Source organism: Mustela putorius, unplaced genomic scaffold (assembly GCF_011764305.1).
Source record: "Mustela putorius furo isolate JIRA1106 unplaced genomic scaffold, ASM1176430v1.1 tig00003834_pilon_pilon_pilon, whole genome shotgun sequence".
Classification (NCBI taxonomy): Eukaryota; Metazoa; Chordata; class Mammalia; order Carnivora; family Mustelidae; genus Mustela; species Mustela putorius.
This window is the reverse complement of record NW_025421987.1, coordinates 93181936-93209157: the sequence shown is the minus strand read 5'-3', so window position 1 is coordinate 93209157 and position 27222 is coordinate 93181936. Positions and strand designations below refer to the sequence as shown.

The 27222-nt window shown below is 39.5% G+C and overlaps 1 protein-coding gene across 3 annotated transcripts in view; it reads left to right on the top strand.

The window, feature by feature from the left end:
* The window catches only part of ATP13A5 (ATPase 13A5), a 104368-nt gene that overhangs the window by 15170 nt on the left and 61976 nt on the right, over positions 1-27222 (top strand). The window contains exons 2-9 of one of the 3 annotated variants that reach the window (XM_004745281.3): positions 2010-2183; positions 3092-3238; positions 3461-3531; positions 3636-3716; positions 9188-9257; positions 13153-13287; positions 22069-22141; positions 23112-23183. In XM_004745281.3, the coding sequence (XP_004745338.2) occupies positions 2010-2183; positions 3092-3238; positions 3461-3531; positions 3636-3716; positions 9188-9257; positions 13153-13287; positions 22069-22141; positions 23112-23183 (823 nt within the window). Of the gene's footprint in view, positions 1-2009; positions 2184-3091; positions 3239-3460; positions 3532-3635; positions 3717-9187; positions 9258-13152; positions 13288-22068; positions 22142-23054; positions 23184-27222 lie in introns of all 3 variants that reach the window. The other 2 variants (XM_004745280.3, XM_004745282.3) reach the window with 2 other exon arrangements.

Sequence of the window (27222 nt, the reverse complement as noted above, 5' to 3'; positions counted from 1 at the left end):
TATCATTTCCTTACAGTGTATTTCCAAGTGTGAAATTACTGATTCAAGAGATAGAAACATCTTTATAGATCTTGATATAATTTGCCACCTTGCTTTCTCTAAAGAATTATTCCAGTTTATAAGGTTATTAACAGTATGTAGTTGTAGTGATTTTATTGACATGTTGCTGGCATTGTCAGTTCCTTTTTTTTTTAAATAAAAAATGTATAGAAAAGAACTGAAGGGGTATCAGAATTATGATTACCAATGTCATCATTGTATGTAAGTCAACAACAACAACAAAAAAGGGTAAGACATTTGAGATCTGATTTTTCAGCTACAAGCTGACCTAAAGTTCCAAACCACTCTGCTTCAATTTTGAACACTTTGACAATAAGCTCCATGAGTAACTTAATAAAATAATGCAAATTTATGACATAATATGTGAACTGGCATATGCAGTTTATTGGGTCTAATACAACTATCATTCACAAATAAAACTAAAGCAGGTTTATAGAATCAGAAGGTAGATAGGAAGACAGAAAGGAGACCCAGCTGAAAATATGCTTAGAAGTAGTGTGAACACATTCTTAAATTCATTTAAACCTCATCATGAATAATCTCAAAATAGAGGGGCTGCATCAGTAAACTTAATGAACATTTTTTTCCCAGGTGGATGATAATACTGAGGAGCATTGGAAAGGAACTCTTAAAATTGTAATTACTTTGCAGAGCACTTAAGGAGACATTATCTCATTTGAGTACAAGTACCCTGTAAGGCAGGTATTTCTAATTGTTTTGTAAAGGAATACATGAGGATTCCCTAGAGGTGATATGATTTACCTAAGGTGACATAGCTGATAACTAGTAGAGCAGTGACTCAAACTTACATCTTTGCTACCTGTGACCTTCCCATTACATTTAAGGATTACTTTCAACAACTGTTATTACAATCTTAATCTACCAAAGAGTTCTTTGCTAGAAACAATTAATGAAAATGACCATATTGAAGATGAGAACTTTTCCAAAGTATTAAGCCAAGAGATTAATTATAACATGATCTAAACCGGCATAAGATTCAGGAGATTCTGTCATTAAAGACGGTATAGAAACTCAGTAAAAAGCTATTTTCTTGACATTACATTTCTGTGATCTGGACACAGGAGTTCAGAATCTTAGGGGAAAAGCACATAAAAATAACAGCAGAGCCTAAAATAATAGTATAGTAATGATAAAATTCACAATCAGCATCCCTCTGAGTCATCCAAATACAATAAAAGTCTAGTTTTTGAAATTTAAAAACTGATGCTATGAAACCTCATTGTGGAAGACAGAAAATAGAAATTGGCTTGAAATAAAGGAATCTATTTTTTTTTTGGCTATGTGTTTGCTCTAAAACCACATTTCAAACACTTCACTCCATTCAAGTTAATAGCAACTACTCTACTACTAAAAGTAGAACTACTTCAGCATGTTACTGTCAGGGTAAATTCATATGAGCAATCTTTTAAAAGTCTTTCATGTCCACAGATAATCTCTTGATTCATATCATCCTACCCTTTGTATCATCCTCCTCCAGTAAATTTACATTAATATATTTTTTAAAAATCTTATACCTGAAAAAAGTAAAACTGCTCCAAAACCAGTTTGAGGGTAACTCCTGACCAGAAGAAGCCTTGAGAGGCTTTTCAAGAAGTCTTGAAACATCTCCGGAGGGACATCAACAGTCCCTGGGCCGTCATGGGGGGGCCTGTCAAGGTGACTCTTGAGGTGTTTAGAACCAAATAAGTCTGCCCGTTTCTTGCTCCTCCTGCCTCATGTTTTAGTTTCATATGCCAGGGTAGCAAAATGAGTCCTTCTTTTTTTATGATATCAGCTGACAGCTGTAAGCAATCAAACTAATTCAACTGGCTGAAACCAGATTTCCCTCCCAACTAATATTGCTGCCTCTAACACTTGTGTTTCTTGGAACAGAGTGATGTGTTTATGTGAAAAAAGAAAAATAGAGTCATGTTTTATTTACATTCCAGGAGGTGTTTGGTTACCGGACCCAGAATCTCCGCAGAGCCCTCTGCCTTATAGCCTCCGTGCTTACCTGTGGGGTTCTTCTGCTTGTGTTCTACTGGAAGCCCCAGTGGAGGGTGTGGGCCAATTGCATCCCATGCCCTTTGCAAGAAGCAGACACTGTTTTGCTAAAAACAACGGTGAGTGCCCTTCAGCATTGCGTTGATGGTACAACTAATGACTGGTTGGCATTCCAGAGTAGACCTTTCTTTACTTAAGCTTCCTTGTCCCCAAATAGGAGATGGCAAACTGTTCCTGAACATACTTACCATCTCTTATTTTGACTAAGGAAAGAACATGTCCTCCATGTCACCCTGGGGAAGTTTCTACCATGTCAGACTAATTGTCAATGATTTAGCCATTATACAAGCTAGGGCTGTCACTCTTATAACTCTTAAAGACAAAACTCATACAATCTTATAACTCCTAAACACAGAAAGAATAGTTCAGTTTTCTGTTTTTTTTTTTTTAAGGTTTTATTTATTTATTTGACAGAGATAGAGCACAAAAGCAGAGGGAGCAGAAGTCAGAGGGAGAGGGAGAAGCAGGATCCTTCTAAGCAGGGAGCATACTGTGGGACTCGATCCCAGGGCCCTGGGATCATGACCCGAGCCGAAGGCAGACGCTTAACCGACTGAACCACCCAGGTGCCCCAATAGTTCAGTTTTTTAAGAATACATATTCTGAGGGGAAAGAAGACAGTTGAAACTCCTATATGTCACTTTTAAGATAGCCAGAAAATGTTTTCTGGATATAAAACTCTCCAGTAAAGTGTGTCTTTCTCTGTATTCTCTAGCACAGTGGTTCTCAAATTTTAATGCAAATCAGTGACCTAGAGGGCTCCTTAAAACACAGACTGCTGACCTCATCCCAGAATTTCTGATTCAGTAGGCTTGTGGTGGGGTTGAGGATTTGCATTTCTAGCAAGTTCCAATATAATGCTGAGGCTCTTGTTAACCATTAGTCTAGGTAGATATTTGGTTGATTGTCTTATTAAATAAATGACATTTGAGAATTTCATGGGCTGGATTTCATGGGTCTTCTCTAGGATGAATTTCAAAGATATATGAGGAAGAAAGTTATATGCCTCTACTTATCCACACTAAAGTTCCCTATAAGCAAGAATCCAGAAGAACCCGTGGTGGCTGACCGCCACTCTGTCATTAACCAAGCCGTATTGAAGCCAGAATTAAAAGTAAGTAATTTTGAGTGCAATGTTATGGCATGTTTTATAAAAATCATCATCTTTATAAAAAGAATAATGCAAATGTTTGTTGGATGGAAGTTCTGAATGTCACACTGCTGCGCTGGGAATTGCAGGGTATCAAGGGAAGTGAGCATGGCACTGGGACTTGTGCCAAATAGACCTCACTAACACCATGGGCTTTACTTTGTCCTATCACATTTGTAATTGCAGCTGCGATGTATCCAAGTGCAGAAAATCAGGTACGTTTGGAATTACTTGGAGAAGAGGTTTCAGAAAGTCGGGTAAGTTTGACTTTTTCTCAACATTCATCAGGGTATAAAGGAAAAGCACTGATATGTTGAATGCCATGAACTGAAGCACGCTTCTTGTCCTGACCACATCCTAGGCTACTGGAAGACAGCAACTCCTGCCACGACATCCATCACACATTTGGATTGGGCCTGACCAGCGAAGAACAAGAGGTCAGGTAGGGTTTGTGACACTCCCTGAGATGAACTCTGCCAGTAAAAAGTGAGATATCAAATGGCTTATGATCAGTGAACAGTTGACATAGTGTTTCATCAGCTTCCTATAATCCCAGTTTATTTACCAGCAACAAAGATGTATTTTAAGTTGTTCTCATCTTAGGCAAACTTATTAAAAAGAAAAGCCAATCAAATAATATTTGATTTTTCCCCTCTCAGGACTGCAAAACAGTCTCCTTTATGTTGTCTTTTTTTTTTCTTTCCTCAAAAAACCTTGAGTCATTTCATAGACATCTGCTTCCTCATCCTTCAAATCCTCTGAGAGAGAGAAAGACAATATTATGACTGCATTTTCCTGTGAAGAAACAGCCTAGAGATGAGGATTTTGTTTGCTCAGGTAGTTGTGTCATTCACCACTGTATTGTCATTCACCATTGTATCCAGGCACCTGGAACAGTGCCTGATTCCTGGTAGAAGTTTGATAGGTATTTACAGAATGAATGAATATAGTAATATATTTGTTGACCTATGAACTCAATATCTCCTTCTATGCTAGGCACTTTGGAAGGAACTAGGGATCTAAGGATAAATAAGGCTTAGTCATTGCTCCAGAGGCATTCATTGACTATTGGGAAAGAGAGACAAAGAACAGTGGTATAATTGTGAGAATGAGATCTATAAATGCACATAGATTAGGACATAATAGTGTAATAATAGTACAGAAATGCTTATGCTGCTCATTAACCCATGGAGATTTTGAGTTTCTGGTTCCCACATCTATCATCTGAAATGGTGACTCCTGATGAGTCTGAAAGTAAACCATTGCAAGCCTTCTCCAGAATCTTAATAATCACATTCATTTCTTGCCCATTTTAAAGACATTTCTTGCCTGCCCTTCTTCCAGTCCATCAGAAACACAAATTCTCAAGCTAAGAAGCAATCTGGTACTTAAAATACGGGTTTTTGGGCCTACCCCCATTATTCTGAGTAAAGGGTGTAAAGGGTGGTGGTAAGAGCAGAAAATGTACTTTTAGCAGGCCCATGATTCATACACATACCAACTCTGAGAATTACCTATCAGCTGTTTTTAAACTTTTCCTACTGCCTGAACATGTTGAAAAATGAACAAGACATCTAGATTATGACAATATTTGCAAAATGCCTTAGAAAGAATATCATTATGTAAGATTTCAGATGCAATGCTTAATACTCTGAACACAAAATATTTTCAAAGTCATAAAAACATACTGGTTTAATAGCATTAAGTACCAGGTGTCCAAAGAGTGGATCTAATTAGGAAATTTAATTGATTATCACAGATATACTTTGCCTTTGCCTAGGACACCATTTCCATAGGAAAGATTGCCCATCAATGTAGCTACCTCACGTTTGTCCTTATTTATCAAGTGCCAAGCTTTAATAAACATTTAAAAAACATCATACATAATTAAATTTAAATCTGGCCCATGCAGTAAAGAACTTGACAATCTAATAAGCAAAACAAAGAGTCTTGCTTATTATTTATATATATATATATATATATACACATATATATGTATATATATAATAGTATCCCAAATATGAAGAATAGAGGAGATAATGTCCTTATAAATATATAGGCAGACTTTATTTATGGCCTTTTTAAATTGAACAGTAAAGCAAGTAAGTAGAATGTAAACTATATCCCCCCTTAATTTTTTAGTTGTAAGACTAGGGCTTTTTTTCAAAAATTAAATGTGATCAATTCATTTGTTGGTTGTATGATATTAGATTGATTTCCAGAATGGATATAAGCTTGCCTTTATGAAAAGCAAGGATGCAACACGAGCAGTAAAGGAAGGAGAATCACAAAACTCTCTGATAACGAAAAGCCACGAAGTCTAAATACAACATTCTCATTAGGCTTCCTTGCCGCCAGGCAACGATGAAAAACGCACATATCTCTAGCAAAAAGGCAACTCGGGACATCAGGAGAGATAACATTGTCCTGAAGAGAACTTTTCAGAGGGTCTCAGGGACCTCTAGGAGGTCCCCTGCTCCTATCTCTATTCATTCATGAACTGGAGGACTGGGAACTTTTTTTAATTCTACAAGCCTGCTCCCTGAAAATTCTAAAGTTCACAGAAGTGGGTCATGCCAGAACCCCCTGGATTAGCCTTAGCTATTTAGGAAACCTTTAGGTCCCCCTTTCTGCCAAGGACTCCTTTGGTGGCTTCTCAGAATGGAATCAGAGTGGACATGTGTGGTTTGAAAAAGGTCACTAGTGATTCTGACACAGTCCTTCTACCTCCTTGAGGACCCCGACTCTAGGATTCACCATTTTGGAGCCTCACACAACATATTCACCATAATTATTTGGTGAATAAATTGAAAAATGTATGAATGAACAAACAATAAAATTGAAACAGACATAGACCATTCCAAAAGATGGTCCCAAAGACCATCCCATACTACAAAAGAAAGTATTCCTAGTCATTTATATTTGGTTTTTCAGAAATAAATACATTGCAGTAGATTTACTATTATGGAACAGTTGCAGGAAAGCTCAGTGATTCTTCAAGTGTAGTTTAGAGCCAACCCAGAAATGCTTTCCACAGCTTCCCTGTTAAGAAGTATTTCAATCTCTTTTGGAGAGGGACCTTCTGCCTCCAAAGAAATTATACTCCTAATAAATAGTTCTGAATATTAGGCAAGTCTACATAATTTTATTCAGCCTATTTAGTTCTAAAAAGGCTGGATATAATGGAATAATTCTGGAATAAATCTAGGATGACTTTTCCCTCTCAGCTTGTCAGATTTTTAAAGTCAGGGTATGTAATCTCTGTTCCTTGGAACTTTCCTCACATTACCAGCTTCAAGACTTCCATTCCTTCTGATTGCTCAGTCATTGGTCAATGTCCCTGAAAATCCTTCTTTGTGCTCAGATTGAGATGAGTACATGATCCCTAAACACGCAATATCTTTTGGCAAGAGATGGTGGAAAAGACCAAGCAGCCAGAGGTATGCCAGGCTGTGATCCAAACATGTCTCAGACAAGCCCTAAAAAGGATAATCTATAGGCACTGATTAATCTGTTGGGTCTCAGTCCTCATGGCAAATGAGCTCCTCTCCTTTTGATGGTAACACCAGAAACCATGTCACCAGACAGAAAAAGATGAACATCAGACTTGCCTTGTTTCTTTCTAAACTGACTTTTCACAACTGTGTGCTTCTATAGTTCTGTGAACTGGATTTTCAGACTTGTTAGGGGAGAGAGCATTCTAGACATGGTTCACAAAGTTCCTCATTAATTAATCCCAAGATTTAGGGAACATTCTCTTTCATACAGTGTGCCTCTAGATGTTAGAAAAACAGAGTTGAAAAGGCTCCATCCTTGCCATTAAAGAGGGTCTAGGAAATTTGAAGAAAAAGATATATAACTATATGATACAATTCAAAGAGGTGCCTGCTACCACTAAGAAAAGGAGGCATGTTGGAGGAGAGGAAAACACAGTTAATTGTGCCTGTGGGACTAAGGAAGACTTGAAAGATAACTGGCATTTACTGAGAGCTTGTCATGCCCTTGGCACTTGTGCAAAATGCTTTACTTGTTTATGTTATATGTTACTGATAGCAGTTTTATGAGGAATGTGTTATGAAACGCATTTTATAGGTAAGGGAACTGAGGCTCACCCCTCATTCATTCAACAAATATTATTTGAGAGTAGTATATGTATTAGGCCCTTTTTTAGGCATTCAAGATATATCAGTGTCCTCTAGAAGCCTATATTATAGGGAATGATAAGAGTCTCTTGTTGCATGCTTACTAACGTGTAAAAAATTAGGTACAATTTCAGATTATCAACACACTATAAAGAAAAATGAGATAGGGTAAGGAGATAAAGAGAATCTGAGTTGAGTATCAGGGTGGCTGTTCTCAATAGAATTGTTAAAGAAAACTCCACTAAGGAAGTGCTATTGAAGAAAAACCTGAATGAAATGAGAGAGTTGGCCCTACAAATATGGTGGGAAATCTAGTTCCAGGTCTAGGGAGCAGCTAAGCCTTAGCTGGATTCAAATCCAGGTTTGTTAAATCTCGGATTTCTCCAGCCTTAAGCTCTATCAACAGATTTGACTCTCAAAGCCTGAGTGGGCCTTTATAAATTGAAGATTGTGGGAGGGGTATTCTAAGCAGAGAGATAGAAAGGGAGAAGACCAAGTTCAGGATTTTGAGAAGTTCTGACACTTTGCCAACAATAGGTTATTCCCACAGATTCTGGAAAGGATCCTGAGCACCAAGTGGCTTGGTTACGTCTCCTTCCCAGTGTGAAGTTTGGAGACATGTAACATTCCAAACCAGTAGCACATACTGTTTGACCCTTCTGTCCTCCAGCATCTCTGCACCTCAGGGTTTTCACATATGGGGTCAGAAAACCCTGGTTTGAGTCCTCTTGGACTCAGGCAAGCAATAATTGCACTTGGAAAGGCATGGCTTGGAAGTCAGACAAACTTGGGCTCAGTGATGTCATGGCTTAGCTAAAGAACCCATAATACACACTGCACCATTGGTGCTCATGGAGTGTGAAGTTGAGGCATGGAAACCAGGGTGTGAAACCTGGATCTGCTTCTTTCTAGCTCTGAGACTGGCAGAGTTACTGACTTTATCCAAAGCTCAGTGTTCTTTATATTAAAGATGGTAATATGAAACCTCATAGGGGTAATATGGGGATTGCAGAAGATAATACATACAAAAGGCTAAGTGCAGTTTCTGACAGTCACCTGTGCTTAAAAGTTGTATTGTCGCAATTAATACTAGATATACATGCTTTTGCCAAAACACCCAAATGAATAGTTTTTCCCATTGGAAAGATGGGGATGTTGTCCCTTCCCTTTGGACCATTTGATTGGCAATCAAATGAGAAAATCTTGTGTGAGAACTCTGTAAATTTTTAAATGTTACACAAACATAAGAGCTTCTTATTGGAATGTACATATGTGTGGATTTACAAAGGTTAGCTGTGAGGACCATATGTCCTCTTCCAGTTCATTAACTATTCATTCATGTATTTATTTTCATATATTAAAGGCCTGTCCTAGGTGCTGAAGAGACCAAGGTAAAATGGATACGATCTCTACAGTTAAGAGCAATCTCGAATGCTTGAGAATTCTAGGAACATCTTCATATCTGTGTCTTTTTAGCTGTTCCTAGAATATAATTGAATTATTAAAAAATAACTCAAAATGTTTTACTAACTTCATTTTGATTATTGAGTTACATTGTACTTAAGATATTTTTTAACTAGGAAAAATAACTTTGTCCATCATGCACTTTCCTTTTAAAAACACGTTAATTTTTTAGGATTTGCACATTAATTTTTGATTAAAGGCACAAAGTGCCTAGAGGGTAGAGCAGTGACTTTTGCTTAGTTTGGCTTGTACTCACTTACCAATGAGGTTTTAGATATGTTACTAATAGGTGATCAATCTCCTACAGAAGATTAGTGTGCGGGCCCAATGCCATTGAGGTAGAAATCCAGCCTATATGGAAGCTGCTTGTTAAACAGGTAACTAACTGTTTTTATCTATTTTTGAAAAAAAAAATTTTGGTTGTTTACTTTTTACTTCTTGGTACACAGGGGAATTTCAGGTAACACATGGATACTTTGATTTGAACAAAATCTGTGTTTCATATAACTTCTTTTTATTCCCTATTGTTTTTAGTCTATGTTTTCCTGTCCATAGAGGTTTTTTCCTTTTCTTTTCTTTTTTAAAAAATATTTTGATAAATATATATTTTTTATTCCAGGATTTTAAAAAAGATTTATTTGTTTATTTCAGAGAGTGAGCAAAAGAAAAGAGAGAGTGAGAGAGAGCATGCACACAAGTAGGGAGAGGAGCAGAGGGAGAAAGAATCCCAAGCAGACCACCCCCCACTGAACATGGAGCCTGTTGTGGGGCTCAATCTCATGATCCTGAGATAATGGCCTGACCCAAAATCAAGAGGCAAACATTTAATCAACTGAGTCACCCAGGCGCCCCTATTCCAGGATTTCTAACTGGTCCTTTTCAATAACAACCACTTGTTTTAAAGTAAAATCCACTTTAAAAAAATCCCATCCCAGTATGAGAGACATATTGCTGTTTCATAATTTTCTTTTTTTTTTTTTTTAATTATTTTCTTATGTTTCTGATGGTGATTGTAATGCTGGTGGTGGGAGTAATATTATTACTTCTATGATCTTTTTGACTATTATAAATGGAATTGTTTGGTCTTTCTCATGTTATTTTATCATATTAATTTTCTTGAGAATGATTTTTTTGTTAGTGAGCCTATTTATTTATTTTTTTGGAATATTTTCTTTGTGTGCTTTGAAGTTACTATTATTAGTGGTGGTGGCGGTGGTGGCAGTGGTGATGGTGGTGGTGGTGGTAGTGGTTGTGGTGGTGTCAGTGGTGATGGTGGTGGTGGCGGTGGTGGTGATGATGGTAGTGCAAGTGGTGATGGCAGTGATGACGGTGGTGGTGGTGGTGACGGTGGCAGTGGTGGTGGTGGTGGTGGCTTCCCATCAGTGGGCCTTCCCCTGCCTCCATTTCTCTCTTTCTCTCTGTGTTCACTCACACTCCTAGAAGGCTCTGAGTTTGACTGCCTCTTAGTGGTCCCAGGGTTCTCCATTCAGAGCCAGGGCCTTTCCTGAGGGTTGGGGCTCTGCTCCCCAGGATCTAGTAGACATAGGCCCTGAGCCAGTTGGAATGTGGCCAGGTTCACAGTTGCACCGTGAACTCTGTTGTTTCCTACCCCACCCTCTGCTAGGGAACAGTTTATGGTTCTGACTTTTCTTGGCCTCTGCTCTGGAGCAGGGGGGCAACCCTGGTTTGGTCTCCTGCTAATTGCGGAACACTGTTGGTCTTACTCCCCACAGCAATGAATTCCTAGCCATCACTCTCCAGTACTTATGTGGAACCCAGTGGGCTGATTGTGCTAGCCTCCACTCCATGCTGCATGTTTCTAATCTATTTCTAAAACATTTTGTTTAGCAAGACATGTTTTTCAAAATAATGTTTTATTATTAGACTATTTTTAGAGCACTCTAAGGTTCACAGAAAAATTGATTAGAAGGTACTGAGATTTTCCCACTTATCCTATTTCTCCACATACACACAGTTTCCTCCACTATCAAAAAGCAGGCTGCTTTTTAAACTTCTTATTCATGGGGCACCTGGGTGGCTCACCATCACCACTGCCACCACCGCCACCACCACTAATAATAGTAACTTCAACTCAGGTCATGATCCCAGGATCTTGGGATAGAGCCCCACATTGGGTTCCCTGCTTGGAGAGCTTGCTTCTCTCTCTCTCTCCCTCTGCCTGCTGTTCCCCATGCTGTGTTCTCTCTCTCTCTCTCTCAAATAAATAAATAAATACAATCTTTAAAAAAATAAATAAACTTCTTATTTATTTTCAAACTGCTGAAGATTCTCCCAGGTATCAATTTGATCTATTTTGAAAGTAGTGGTAGTATTATCTCCACCTACTTACTAAGCCTTTAGTAGGAAAAAAGCAGATAAAACTATTTTGTATTTGACTTCCAAAGAATATTGAACAAGAGAACTAAATTAATTATAATGGTGTTGTTTCTTACACAAGAAGTATTTAACCAATTTTCTACTGAATTTATACAAACTCAAAATCATATTATCATTAGTGCATAATCTACAATTAAAACATTTTATACATGACAGAAGAGCTATAATTTCTAAGGAAAGCATGTTGCAATGGAAATAATAAGAAACATTAAGGAACAAATCTTTGTCAATGTACAAAATATATCCAGGGTTTTAAGGAACTCTTAAGATAAAGCCTATTAACTTATTAACCTGATATCAGTTCATTTTCAGGACTAAAGGAGAAGTTTATTTAACATGTTAGAGAATTATAGAAGGTAGAGGTAGAAAGAGTAGCACTGGTTTTAGGTAATATTGCATCTAATTCATAATTATCATAAAGAGCACTTTATCTAGAAAATAATCCTTGGGGGGCCTGGGTGGCTCAGTGGGTTAAGCCTCTGCCTTTGGCTCAGGTCATGATCCCAGGGTCCTGGGATCGAGTCGGCATCGGGCTCTCTGCTCAGTGGGGAGCCTGCTTCCTCCTCTCTCCCTCTGCCTGCCTCTCTGCCCACTTGTGATCTATGACTGTCAAATAAATAAATAAAATCTTTGAAAAAGAAAAGAATCCTTGTTTTGCTCAGATGGGCTCTTTAATTCATGCGATGTGTGTACATCATATGACTCATAGATCCTCAGGTTTGCTTTCTCTGCTATCATTAATAGTGGGGTCAGCAAAGCCAAAATGGGGACAATTGAGGGCTTAAAAAAAGTTAAAGATGTTATAAAGAGACCAAAAAACTATGTGAATGGATGGCCAGCTTTGGGCTGGGGATAGATTCCGCCCATGGTGTTCACCACAGCTGTGGGTACAATGGTCCCTGTTTAAGGGCAGGCCTGTGCTGACTTGCCTGACTCTCAGAGCATCATGCTAAGACCCGTGACATGAAGAATCTGTTATTTTTAAATGACCTGGATACAAGTGCAGTCTTGCATCTTCCTCACACACCTTGACTCAATCTGCAGCATGTGATCACGTGAAGAATGCAATAAAATGGTCAAAGCTGAAGTTTGTTTTTAAAATAGACTAAATTGGGGCCCCTGGGTAGCTCAGTGGGTTAAGCCTCTGCCTTCGGCTCAGATGATGATCTCAGGGTCCCGGAATCGAGCCCCGCATTGGGCTCTTTGCTTAGCCGGGAGCCTGCTTCCTCCTCTCTCTCTGCCTGCCTCTCTGCCTGCTTGTGATCTCTCTCTCTCTCTCTGTCAAATAAATAAATAAAATCTTTAGAAAAAATAGAGAGACTAAATCATAATTCTCTTCCATTATGGGTAAATACTGTTTAAAAAGATAACTTGTTAGGTTTTGTTATTGATAAATATATATATATTTTGTTTTTAAAGATTTTATTCATTTATTTGAGAGAGAGAGTGAGCGAGAGAGCATGAGTGGGGGGAAGGGGCAGAGGGAGAGGGAGAAGCAGGATTCCCGCTAAGCAGGGAGCTCAAAGCAGGACTCAATCCCAGGACTCCGAGATCATGACCCAAGCCAAAGCCAGACACTTAACCAAACTAAGCCATCCAGACAGCCCTAAAATATTTTTCAAAGTTCAAAAGAAATAAGAATGATCAATGTGTGGTCAGGCTATGAGTGCTTAAAATAACTTTGCTTCCACCATAGCACATTCTCCATGCTTGACATTTTCTCTACCGAAATTGAGTTCTAAGTGAATTCCTGAATATTAGAGATCATTGTGTGTTGTAAAAATTTAAAGAAAAAATTTCCATAAAGAAATGACATGGTCCTGATTGCCACTAAGATCTATGCAAGTGACTAAAATGCAGTTTTTGTACCTGCAGGTTTTAAATCCATTCTACGTGTTCCAAGCCTTTACCCTAACTTTGTGGCTGTCTCAAGGTTACGTAGAATACTCTGTGGCCATCATCATCTTGTCTGTTCTCTCCATTGTCTTAAGTGTGTATGATTTGCGACAGGTAAGAGCTGTCTGGGATTCTATTTCGCTTCTGGTGCCCACACAGCAAAACCTACAGGATTTCTACTGAGAGCAAGGAGTTGCTTTGTTAAACTTATGTCATAAAGCAAAAATCAAGGTCAATGAGGGATCTCATGAAAAGTGCTTCAGGACTGGCAGGTAGATGAAAATGTTCTTGTAAAGTCTAATTATTGACTGAAGGCTGAATGGCATACTATGTTTGGAAGGACTCTGAGGTTGTGTCTGAGTATGGTGGGAAAGAATGCTGTGATGGGTTAATGATGCCAACATAGTAACTTTCCATTATTGTTCATCTTATAGCCATTTAAAACCTTCCTTTTTTTTTTAAATAAGTCTTATAAATAATATGATAATGCATTCTGAAATAAAATTTTCTGGAATATTACTTACAATCCTATAGTCCCTGCAAGTCTCAGCTTCCCACAACATCTTTCTAGAAAATGTTCTGCAACTTTGCTTAAGAGTCATCAGGCTGAATCATGAGGCCACTCCAAAAAGATGTCTTGCTGTATTTATTGTCTATTTTTTGAAAACTTGAGCATGGAATTAGCTTTGTATACATGGGGCTGAGGGGCAGATGGTGGTACAGCACAATGTGTCAGTCTGTCAATCCTACTGACCTGTTGAAACCATCTCGTCTCCAACTTCATCCTTCACTGAGAGAGAAGGAATTAAGATCCAGAGTGCTTGTTCCAGGTCAGAGGGGGGTTCCAGATCCAGGGGGTTCATGAGAGAGTTGGGGCTTCTGGCTCCTTATACAACAAAATTCTACTGCACAGGCAATATTTCATCAGCAGAAAGCTAGTACCACAGCTGGGGATGGAAGTCGAACACACGTGTGAGAAGAGAGACGAGTTCTAGATGTCCGCAGAGTAAGCTCTGAGCATGTGTCAGTAAGGTAGACACGGGGTGTTGACACAAGAGTCACTGAAAGGGACCTTTTATTCCAACTCTATTTCAGTTGCTCAACAAATATTAGATCTAATATTGGTTCTTTATCTGGTTTAGATCCTACAAATTTTGAGTTATGAAATGTTGGATGAGAAATGAGAGAGAAGCAATAAGTATGTAAAAAGTTAGAAAACAGAACCTAAACATGAAAAGTTAATAAATGGAAATTCTATGAAATAGAGAGAGGGGATGACAGGGCCCTGTTTTGTTTATTTGTTTCTGTTTTTTCTTTTCTTTTTTAAAAATGAGTGCTCATGTGTGTTTTTTTCACAAACTAATTTAAATCACGAAAATATTAACAGTGACCCGTAAACCGCCTTTGGTGGTGGTGAATACTTTCTTCCTGGCTGCCAAGTCAGGGGGTAGAGTGACAGTCCTCTTGGTGAAGTCTAAGCATTTGGGCAAAAGCATGAAAATAGATAATAAAAGGATAATAAAAGATCTGACACATTCTGCCAGCCACAATAGGAAACCATAGTGTCCTAAGCTTTTACCTTGGTCGTATGATAAATGTATGTAATGTGAAGCCGACAAATAGAATTTAGAGGTCCCAGATTTTGAGAAATCTTTGCTTTATTAGAATATCTAATTTGATACCTGCAAGCCATTCATACACTTTCTGGCTTAAGTCAAACATCAGTGAATACGGTCCTACCCTCACGTCCTTCGTTCCACAGGAAAGACAGTTACATATATTCACTCGAATACATCATCACAAACCATCTAAATGTTCTCAGGAAAAATACAGAACTCTCTGAAGATGTTTGTGGTGCTGAGATCTTATCTACTCAAGTTAAAAATCTCCCCATCACCTCTCCTATTTGTGTTACTTGACACTATTATAAGCTTCCTCATCTATAAGAGGTGTGTGTGTGTTTGTGTGTGTGTTTTGATGTTACAGCTGAGAGAATTAAATTGAACCATGAATTTGAATATTTATATTCCTGGTACATAGTAGATACTCACAAAATATTAGTTCTTTTTATCACTAGTATTTCTGTCATTGTTTTTATTATTATGTCTGGAGTGGGCAAAGTTGGCAGTGGACAGATGGGAGCGGGCACAGAGATAGAAGGGAGGAGCCCTATAATGTGAATAGGGAAGCGTCATGGGAATATGGGGACAGGGTTGCTAATGACCACCGGCTCACTCATTGTATGACACTCTGGACTCTGTTTTCCCTGGATTCACTTTCCTCAGCCGTAAATGGTGGAGGCTATACTCTATTTTTTTTAGGTCTCACCATGAGGGTTCTATTATTTTGCGCGGGCCACAAATAAGGAATGAAAAAGAGCCCTTGAAAATTCAGAACACTACTAAGAAATTTTCTGACCACTAGAAATCTGGGCGCATGTGTTAGACTGGAGTCACTTCCTATTAGACCCTTAGGTGCAACTATCAGGTGTTAGCCTGCCTATCAGATAAACAAATCAGGTCAGGATGTATACAAATAATAGAAACCTACTTAAACTACCCTAATCATCCAATGGATATATATTATAAATATGTACCAGTAGTCATAGAACCCAAGGACATAAAGTATAGCAGACTTCAACAGGGGCTGGACCCATGAACTTGGGTTACTCTCTCCAGCCTCCAACTCTTTGACAGGCATGAAATTAAGTACACATATTTTGGAGCAAGCGCTCTGCCACCCTCCTCTTCTCTGACCATTGAGAGCACCCCGAGCTCTAGCAGCCTGCAGCTAGTTTGTTTCACTGGCTCTATCTTTCTTTGCACTGGCACGCATAGTTGGAACAGGGGTCACCAAACTCTGGAGAAGCCAGTTTGTTGACAGGAATGATGCCAACATAACTTTTTGCCTGGGATCCAAGCCTAAGGGCTTGAAGCTGTTTGTTACACTTTATTAGGAATGTGATCTGAGAAATGCTGCTAGCTAGGACCAGAATGGCTACCTTTGATTCCTGTGTGGGGACAAACAGAGAAAACACTATGCAGAGAAAGAGCAAAGCAATGAGCCAAATACACAGGGAAACACAGAGGTGAACAATATGGAGTCCAGGGGAGAGGCTGAGGGAGAAAGAGAGGGTAGAGGGAGAAAGAGAATGAATGACCTGCTCCTCATAGCTTTTCCTGTTTCTGTTGGGATCCCTTGAGACCCCTGGCTTCGCTTCCCACCTTAGGTTTATATGACATCCCTGTATCTTCACAAATTTTCACCTGCCTAAGCCAACTTAACAAATTTTTGTTACCTGTAATCAATGGGTCCCAATTAAATGGGGTGTTACCGCATGCTATTTTACACCCCCCCCGAGTGTTTCCACATATTTCCCCCACTTAAATACTGTTTTTGTTCTACACATTTCCTATCTACATGTTTATGACAAACTTCAGTCTCTCTTTCATAATTTCTTTACAGGGGTGCCTGGGTGGCTCAGTGGGTTAAAGTCTCTGTCTTTGGCTCAGGTCATGATCCCACGAGGGATCATGGAATCTAGCCCCGCATCGGGCTCTCTGCTCAGCGGAGAGCCTGCTTCCTCCTCTCTCTCTCTCTCTGTCTCCCTCTGCCTACTTGTGGTCTCTGTCTGTCAAATAAATAAATAAAATCTTAAAAAAAAAATTCTTTACAATGCCCATTTCTTCACTTAGAACTTAGGTATAACTGTCTTGAGGGAAACAGAAAAGAAATACGGAGATTCCTGGGGGAAGGGTTACAGAAAAAAATAGGTTGATTCTTCACTCTAGAGGGCAATGTTTCAGTGAGAGAATTACTCAAATCTCCTAAGCTCTTGACCTATTAAATCAAAATATTCAGGGTAAAACAGGAATCTGTGCTTTTTCACAGTTTCATTACAGGTGATTGCTATGCATGCTAAAAGTTTAAGAGCTATTGTTCCAGAGGAATCCACTAAAGGACAATTTCAAGCACTAGGATCCAAATACATCTGTTTATTTATTAATGGCATCATCAGTGGACATATTTTTCACTCTTTCTACTCTATAGGATGCACAGAAATATTAGTTTATATGGAGATTTATTTATATACTTATTAATTTGTTTTATTAAAACAGGAATGTACTTTGAGTATTAATCTGGAACTTGTATTTTTCACTTATAATACATTCAGTGGCCATCCACCAGGAATAGTTTAGAATAAATAATTCTAAACCATGTTTCAAAAATCATGGTGTGACATTCCATGGTATATCATAAGTTATTCAACAATCCTTTTCTTTATGGAAAATAGGGGCTTCCTCTCCAATTTTCCCTAAGTATGCTGAATTACACACAACTACACTATAGATGTATCCTTACATTTTAGTGTTCACAGTTTTTTTTTTTTTTTTTTAGCAAAGCAACCAAAAGCCATGTTGTTGAATCAAAAGATACATGTATTTTGGATGTTAATAGATACTGAGATATTATTTTCTTCAAATAAAATAACAGCAACATATGAGAGTATCCATTTCCCCAGATCCTCACCAGCATTTGGTGTTATATACTAATGTTTATAATTTTTCAAGCTAACATTTTTAAAATTATGTCCCATGGTTGTTTTAATTTACATTTTGCTGATTATTGATGAGATTAGACACATTTTTCTCTAATAGATATATGCATTTTTCTTTTCTATTTACTGTCTCTTCATGTCCATTGTACATGTGGAAAATTTCATTTTATTAATCCATCTTTTTTCTTTTGACCTTGACTTTTCCCAGGTATTTAAAAATGTGTAGTCAAATATGTTTCTCTTTTCTTTCCTGGGTTTCTGGGTTTCCTGTTTTGCTTATCAAGTTCTCCTTTTCCAAAAGTAGGTATGCTCTGTTTTTCCATTTGTAGCTTTCTTAATATTTATTTTAAAATCCTTAATGAATCTTGAACATTCAGTTTCTACATTTTAATAGTTCCGAAATGCCTTTGCTTAAAGCAGGGACTGGCCTGGGAACTTCACTTGAACACAGTACTGCCAAGAATTCTTTAACAAAGAGACACTAATCCCATTAGCATCTCCTATTTGTTAACAAAGCTTATCTGACACCCTGTAAAGCGACTGGTAACACCACTGCAAATAAGCTAATTTCCTGAAACTATCTTTGCAGTTGAAGTCACAAATCCCCAACAATCAGTATTTCTTTAGCTCTTCACTATTTAAAGCGGTTCCCACATCCGTAACAGGCGCTTGTGTGGGGCAGGGCAAACTCTAAAAGGATACACTTGTGACGGTTGTATTCTCCCACCACCGGCGAGGGAAGAGCAGGAACAGTCAGGGAGGGAAGTGACTTGCTCAGGCTTGCGGTGTGACGGTGGCTGTGAGGACCATGGCCCCAGGTTTCCTGATTCCAAGGCAAGTATTTCACACCGTCCCACTGAACAAAATTTCAAAGCGACCTAGGAGTTTCCTTGCAGCAGTAAACCATTGTTTGATCATTTTATTTCAAAAAGACTGGGGAAAGGCTTTGCCAGGAATGGAAGGACCATCTTCAGCCCTCTCTAAATCCTGCTAAACAAATACCAGCCTTGAAAATTGCAAGAGGGACAGTGGTGTCGGCAGGAGCGGAATAAGCTATCATTCTCTACCTAACCTAGCGCCAAATCACGCCGCAAAGAGAGAGAGAGTAACCTTGCCTAAGCCGAGAAAAACCCCGTGGCAGCCCCTAACAAGTTTGGTGCAGGTGTGAGTGCAAGTTGGGTTGGCATTCAGCTGTATTTACACTGAGCTGATTCGCACACTCCATCGCTGGCTCCACAGGCCGCTGCTAGAAATAGCGCGGAGGGTATCTGACCCACAGTGCCTTGCCTTCGGTCATGACGGAACTGGACTCAAAAGATACCTGAGTTAATGCCCTCACGACTCATCTCTGGAGGAAATCCAGCCACAGCAAACACAAGGACACACAGCAACAGATGCCGAGTAATAACAATATGCAAATTAGTCTTGGAAACGGATCCTGGTCCCACTAAACAGGGACGGGAGAAACCAGAGGGGGCCTGAGGAAAAGCAGGCAGCGAGCTTCCAAATCAGGGCAGCATCACAGCCCTCCCTTTCTCCTAACTGGTTCGTTGTCATAGAAACGCGCGTTTGTAGAGTTTCCTGGTACATTAGCTGGAAGAAGATGCTTACATTATCCTTCTCCAGTGTTGTTGGGAGGAGTAAAATAATTCAGTTCTATTAAATAAGTGTTTGCTGAGGGCCTACTATGGGATAGACTCCCAGGGTACCCAAGCAGGAACAGTCAGGGAGGGAAGTGACTTGGGTCTTCTTTGAACGGCCTGCTTCCCAGGGGACACCTGATAAAAAACAGCTGTAATGGAATGTGATCAGGTCACTAATACTGGTGGGAACACAGACAGCAGAACAATTAATCCTTTCTGGGGATGTTAGTGACATACAGGGTGGAGGTGACATTTGAGAAGGGCTTAATGTGAAGGATTCGGAAGAGTTTGCTAGTGGAAAACCTGAGTGAGCATTCGGAGTATGAGCTTGAACAAAGGCGCGGAAGCATGACAGGTCTCGCAGAACACGAAGCCTGATGAATAAATCCGGCTTGATGCCATAATGAGTTTTGAGAGTTACAGTCAATCATTATGAACTCATACTTCACCACTTCCAAATGTGTTGATTATCATCCTCTTAAGCTAGGTTGAAGTTATCATGGCATTGACTAAAAGAGTTTGCTAAGCAAGAAAGTAACTTAAAGAAATTTATAAGGAAGGTTATTTGTCTTCTTACAGGAAAAAAAGCTATTTTCAAGCACTTTAGGAGAATGTATTCATCAACAGTGAAGGCTTTAGAGCCAGATGAACTAGGGTTTTATTGTCAATCTTAATACTTAGTAAGTGAATGATTGTAGACAAGTTACTTTAACATTTTCAAGCCCCTATTTTGTCTTGGTTTTGCTTTTGTTTGGATTTTATTTTGTTATATGTACATTGGAGATGATAACATTTTCATTGTCGGATTAGTTTGAGGAGTAGAAAAAAAAATCAAGCAATACATTCCAGGTGCTTACCCACTGTGCCTGGCACAGAGTAGTTGCTTAATGTTCTAAACCGTTTAAAAGTAATAAACGTGAGCCATTAGAAACGCTGGGTACCCCTATGAAGCCTTGGGGGCTTTGAATAAATCTCTGATATGCAAAATAAATCAGTATCAGACCATGTTCAGTTTTGTAAGGTAACTGAAAATGATTCAATTCAATGTCACTTATTCAGGGAGAAGGAACAAATAACTTATCATGTGAAATTTCTTACATAGGGGTACATGGCTGGTTAGTGTGTAAACCTGACCCACAAATCAGGAATCCTGACTGAATCCAGTTTTCTTGTCACAGAACCGAGGCTGACTTTCTCACCATTATCCATCATTAAAATGGATGCCCCACTTGGCAAGCCACAGGAAGTCAATTTAAGGCACTGAATATGTACCTAACTAACAGTAATACACCTGGGTGGTTCAGTTGGTTAAGCAGCTGCCTTCCGCTCAGGTCATGATCCCAGCGTCCTGGGATCGAGTCCCACATTGGGCTCCTTGCTCGGCAGGGAGTCTGCTTCTCCCTCTGCCTCTGCCTGCCACTCTGTCTGCCTGTGTTCATGCTCTCTCTCTGACAAATAAATAAGAAAATCTTAAAAAAAAAAATTGAAGTAAAGAATAAATTGTTCTGTATAAATAAAAACACGGAATTTATTATATTTCTCAAGAGGAAAGTTACGTAATTGTGTGTAATACTTGTCTTAGTCTGGTGACACTGGCTACCATCAGCTAAAAATCATCAATAGGACAGATAAAAATAATTGACCCTAACATCTGAAAGGAAAATTTTATACTTGCATTAAGCTGGGCTGTGTTTCAGTACTGTTGACAGTATTCAGATCTTTTCTGAGTATCCAGGTGAGCCGGGCTGTGCCTTCCAGGAACGCTCCAGCTGATGGCGCCCCCTACAGTCGATATGGTGAACTGTGTGGAGAATATACTCTCACCTCTGCCTTCCCCTCTCCTGAGTTTTCCCAGGAGACTCTGCCTCCACTTCTCCGGGCAGCTTCCAATTCCTTCACTCTGCCCAGGGTCATATCTCAATGAATTCCACCCCAAGCAGATCTTCCCAGCTGACGCACTTCGACAATTGTTTATCTAGCAACAACTTTTATTAATCATTAGTACTTACTGAGCTCTTACCATGGTAATAAGTACCTCCAAAGGGAGAACCAAGATAAACACTAACTAAATTTTAAAAGCCATCTGAAACAGATACTGCTATTGTCTCCATTTTCAGATGAGGAAAAGGGAGTTAGGTTGAATAATAATGCCTTACTGGAAGTGCCAGGCTTCCAAAACGAGAAACACTGGTCTAGTCTGCAGACATCTCCAAGATGAAAATCCACCTGTTTATAAAGGAAGGGATGGCTGTTCCACATAAAATCAAAATAGCCCAAATATTCCCAGGCTCTTGCAATGTAAAGATCAAATTCAGCTTAATTGTTTTATAGATGGGAAAGAGGTCCCAAGAGGGAAAGTAACCTGTTCATGGTCTTGTCTTTCCCCTGCTTCATCATGTACCTTGAAGAAGTGCAGCCTCAGGACTTAGTGTTGGTCCTGGGGCAGGTTGATTGTGCATTATGTTTCCTGGAATTGAAATAGTATTAAATGTATTAACATATTTATTGCTACTGGTTGGGGGATGGCCAGGATAGGGGTTGGGGTAGGGAAGCAGAAGCATCAAAAGCAGAGCTTGACCCTTTGCCCACAGTCACTTTGGCTGTGATGGCAGGCTCTGTTTTTACCGTGCTAAGATTATGTAGTTTTCAAGTTATGGACTATCCGATGTTTAAATGTGAACTTTGAATTGGCAGCAATCAGTCAAGCTGCACAACCTTGTGGAGGATCACAACAAAGTCCAGGTTACGGTCACGGTAAAGGGCACAGGTAAGTGATATGTTCTGTCAGCTTCAGCATCCTAATATTTCAGGGTGGAATCAGTCTCATCTGTTACTGATTATTAGTTGAGGAGAAAAGTCTTCTCTGATTAAACCCAGGTCTTGGGCTAAAGTGAGGCAAATAAGGCTTCTAAGATGCAAAACTTAAGGAGGAAAGATCATGCTAAATTACCTCTGCATTTGCAGGACCCGGAAGGTGAACCCCTCACTGAATTTTGTAACCTGGGTACTTCGCATGCCTTGCCTTGATTGAATCATTTAAACCCAGTGTCTGGGCTGCTTCCAGTTCCCTCTGCCTTCCATACTTCACTCATTTGAATGTTGCTCAGTAAACCTTCTTAAGGCTTTTTGAATTCCCTTAATAACCATCCCAAACAGACCCTGAATCATAACATTTCAATCCGTTATCCAGAATCTAGCCCTGAATAATTCTTGTAAATTGCTGATGGCTGGGCATTTGGCATTTTCTCTGGATTTAGCCTGGGGTGGGGAGGCCATGGTTCTTTGCAAGGAGTGAGGAGCTTCACCCTAGGGCAGCAGAAGCTGTCTGAATGATTTACACTAGGCCCCAATCCAAAGTGTGCCAAGTGGTTTAAGAACCCAGCCCCAGCAAGTAAGCAGCATTAAAGGGGCACCTCTTAGGTGACGGATAGCCTGGAGTATCTCCTATGGACAGAGAGCTGTCCCAAGTACTAAGATCAAGGTAGAATCTTGTTGCTCTGGTAATCTTTAGCTATGGATCCGGCTTCTGTGGTTCTACAAATGAGCAGAAAGGAGCTGGAGCAAGTGAATGTGTAGGGTGGTCCTTGGTCAACAGGTTGGTTTAGAGTTCTCAGCCACTTGCATTTTTCAGTAAAAACAGGAATAGATCAGCCAGTCATGAAACCTTGGCTGTTGTGTAGGTTTGCAGGAGCTGGAATCCCGTCTCTTGGTTCCTGGAGATACTCTTATTCTTCCAGGAAAATTCTCATTGCCTTGTGATGCTATTCTGATTGATGGAAGCTGTGTGGTGAATGAAGGCATGCTCACAGGTAGGCTGTTGTCATGGAGCTTCTCCTTTCCTGTCCAACACCTAGGCCAAGAGTTAGCAAAGTGCATCAACACATCCTTACCTGCTTTATACCAGCCTGATAGTAAGATGTGGGGAGACAGGTGAGGGAGACACAACTAGGCTATTCATGCAGATGGAGACTCCATATATACAAAGAGGAAACATTTAATAACTTAAGAATCAAATGACAATAAATACAAAATTTTTTAAATAGAAGAAAAGTCTAATGCATGTGATTGATTCATTTCCTGATGGGTGGGGTGAATCGGGTGAATTGGGTGAATGCATAAGACTACTTGGTGCACGGTATCTTCATAAACATGAATATGGTTTACACGCCTATCCAAACACAACACAACAGGAAACCAACAGTTCTCACAATTGGCAGGGTACAGAGATTTTATCCAACCCTGCTCTCTGTAGATGGAAAACTGAGCCCCAGGATTCCCTGGGAAGGAGATTGAGTTGAACCTTCAAGGAAAGGCCATATAAAGTTCTGTTCTTTAGAATTGTGTTTCCAGTTGATCTTACTGGGCAGAAAGCCAGTTTTCTTGTAATGTTTTGAACTGTCATTCTTATTCTTGATTGTATTTTGTAAAGTTCACTTGAATTTGTGTAATTAGCAAGGCACTAGGTATAAAATATTCTTCAGTCCAAAAACCCTGCAATACACAGGACATCATGATAAGAAGAAACCATACAATAACACAAAATAGAAAATATTTGGTTTTTGCTGCTTACAAATTGTTGTATTTTTCTGTTTCCGAGTTGCTAAAGACAGGAAAAATACACACACACATGCACATGTGCATGCACACACACACACACACACACACACACAATGTTTTTAATATCACCTAAATGTAAAGTACATTACCAATTCCTAAATTGCTCAACATAAGCAGATTTCATATTAAAAATGGGTCTGCTTAATTTAAAATTGAGGCAGGAAAATGTAGTAAACATAAATATGCTCGGTATAATTACAAAATCCTCCTTTAGTGTGTTGAAATCTAACTGCCTTATAATGATAGCGATGAGGATTTGCATACTGATCATATCCTTCATCCAGAATGTTGCCATAGTACCCGATGCACAAACCTCAGGCCCAAGAAAAACTGTCCTCCTCACTCCCAGGTAGCAACTCTCTCACATTTCCAGCAGCCTGCCAGTGAAGAATGGCTTTTCTCACTGGCAAAGGAGCATGGCTGATCAGGGGAGGACTGATCAGGTTTGTGCCCCTGGGTGTACTGACTTGGGTACATCGTTCTTGCCTTGATTCCAGGAAAACTCAGAGAGTTCCGGAGAAGTAGAGAGGGTAAACAATGCTGCTTTTCCACAGTTTTCCAGAATTGACCTAAAATGACCTTAAGAAGTAAGTGGCATTTCTTAGGTCTGTTTCTGGAAAAATAAGGTCACCAGCATTAATATCTATGTAACCTAAGTACTAATAAATGTCAATTTTAGGGACTAACACATAAAACAGAAGTACATGTATTTCTTTCTCATTGTTTTCTTCAGAAAGATCTAAATACTACAATGCTTTAAATACGTTATTATGCAGTCAACATAGATCTGCCCGCTCATGTACACTATTTTAAAAAGGATCCTGATTGAACAATCAGATTATGCTTAGATTCCTGAAAATGCATAATCTTCCTAGAGCATTTGTCCACAAATTTGACTCAGATTTTTTATTTTTTTTTCTATGTGCAAACCAGTCCTTTGCATATACGGGAGTCTTTATGTCTTTATTTAGAAGAAAAATAGCAAATACTCCTAGCATCTCTAGAGCAATTTACATTTTATAACTAACTTTTATATCTCACTTCATCATAGCATAAAATAAATGAAGAGCTGTTATAATACCCAACTTCCAGATGAGGAAACCCAGGTGGAGAGAGACCAGACTGGTCAGCTAGCAAGTGTCAGGGTCAGAGGTGGCTTTTGCTTCCAAACAGGAAGGACCATGGGAGGAGGAGGAGGAGGATTCTAAGAGGGATAAAGCTCTCATTTCTTGTGCCTTATCATTTTTTTTTCTCTCAAATGGATAGTCCTACTCACAGCACATGCCCATTATAGGATCTTCCTCCTCCTCATCTCCTTAGCTTCATCCTATTGCCATAAGCTCAATTATGCAAGAAATTTAATTTTATAACTAAGCAGTTTTAATTTTTGTTCCAAATTTGCCATCCTTGAGAGTAAGTAGTGGTATAAGTCAGTCGTTCCCATCAGTTGGCGGGCCCCCTGATGCAAGGCACTGAAAAGGTAGGTCTGGTCTAGGGTAACTCTTCGGTCTGTTGCCCCCACTCCCCACTCTGGACTTGGGAAGTGTCTCAGGCCTGTGTCCCTGCAAAAGGAAGCCAAGTGGTACCTTTTGCTCAGTTTTCAGAAACTTCTAGAGTGTTTCCTTAAGCTTCTCTCAGAGATACATAATATCTAAGTTTCCTTTGGATCCTTCTAATTTCCAATCCAGAGATTTTTATTTAGCTAGAAAAGTAGTAGAGGGAAGGCATAGTGAACAGAAAAGTTTTATTTTTATTCTCAGGTGGTCTCTAAAGTTCATGGTCAAACTTATGAATGACTTCTGAGACCCAAAAGCCAGTTACCAACTCCTCAGTCCTTTCTGCCTCTGAAGGAGGTGAACCCCTTCAAGTTATAGCTCCTCACAAAGCAGTCAAGAGACAAAAGGGAATAAATACTGTGGGGGAAATTCTATTAATGTTCTGAAATTTCTCTTGGCACGATAGCTCATTTCTCTTCATTCTTGTATATATTAAGCATTATGCTAATGTTTTACATATATTATTTCATTCAATCTATAACTCTCTAGGTGGGAGAATCTAAGGCCCAGAGAGGATAAGCCATTTGCCTAGAGTCACACATTTTAAAAGTGGTAGAGTTGCTCTGTGGATTCATTTGTTTATTTATTTATCCATCCATTCATTCCATAAATGTGTATTAGCTCCTATTTATGGAGCACTTTATTAGGTGCTGGGGATATATCAGTGAACACGGCAGATAAGATTCTGCCCTCATGGGGGTGACAGTCTAGTGGGGAGAAAAAAAAACCACGAGAATTGGTAAGTGACATAAATTTCCAATGACACGTTTTCGAACATAAATGCCAAGAAGAAAGTAAAACACTCAAATCCAGGTCTTTTGACCTGAGAACCTAGGCCTAAAACTACAGGCCCCTCATTCTCTTAGGAGTAATTATGGGACAGATTAGTAGTATTGAGGCTGCCACAATCCCTTCCTTTTCCCTCTACTCATTAGACTTAGTGACATATTTGAAATGTGTGTGTGGGTAGTGTGCAGAGATTCGAGTCGAACACACAGGAATTTCCTGAAGTGGTGATTTCACATTTGCATCCTGTCAGACAAGCTTGTAATGAGTTGCTAGGTCAGCTCTTTTCTCTCTTCCCTTTTCCTTTCCTTCTGTCTTTCACTTCTCCCTTTCTCTCATTTATTCGTTCGTCCATCCATTTATTCAATAAAGGTTCGGAAATGCCTATTCTGTGCCAGGCACTGTGTTGTTCCTGAGTGGCAAGACAAATGAGAGATGACCACTAGCCTCAAACAGCTTCCAGTCGAATGGCCCCAAAATAGAACAGGACAAGAACGTGGCATTTCATGCGGAGGCACTGGCTCATTGAGGATAAGAGGCAGAATCCCACTTCACAGCAGCCAGTGCTTCCAGGTCCCAGAAGTCAGCGGAAGTTGATGATGAGTGTTTGTCCTTCTAAAACACTCTCCAGACTCTTTAGACCTCTAAACATTTGTAGGCAAATCACTCTTTCTTGGGATTCTGAGAAAGGCCAAGCACGAGACTCCTCATTAATATGTGAATAGCGTAAAAGAGCCTTGAAAGTCATTTCTGTGTTAAAATCATATCTGATTTGAATGTTATCTTTGGAACAGTATCTCCAAATGACTTCCATCTCTGGTTGATTGAATGCCTGCCTGCCACTAGAAATGTGGGTAGTGTGTGCAGAAGCTATCCACTAATATTAGCC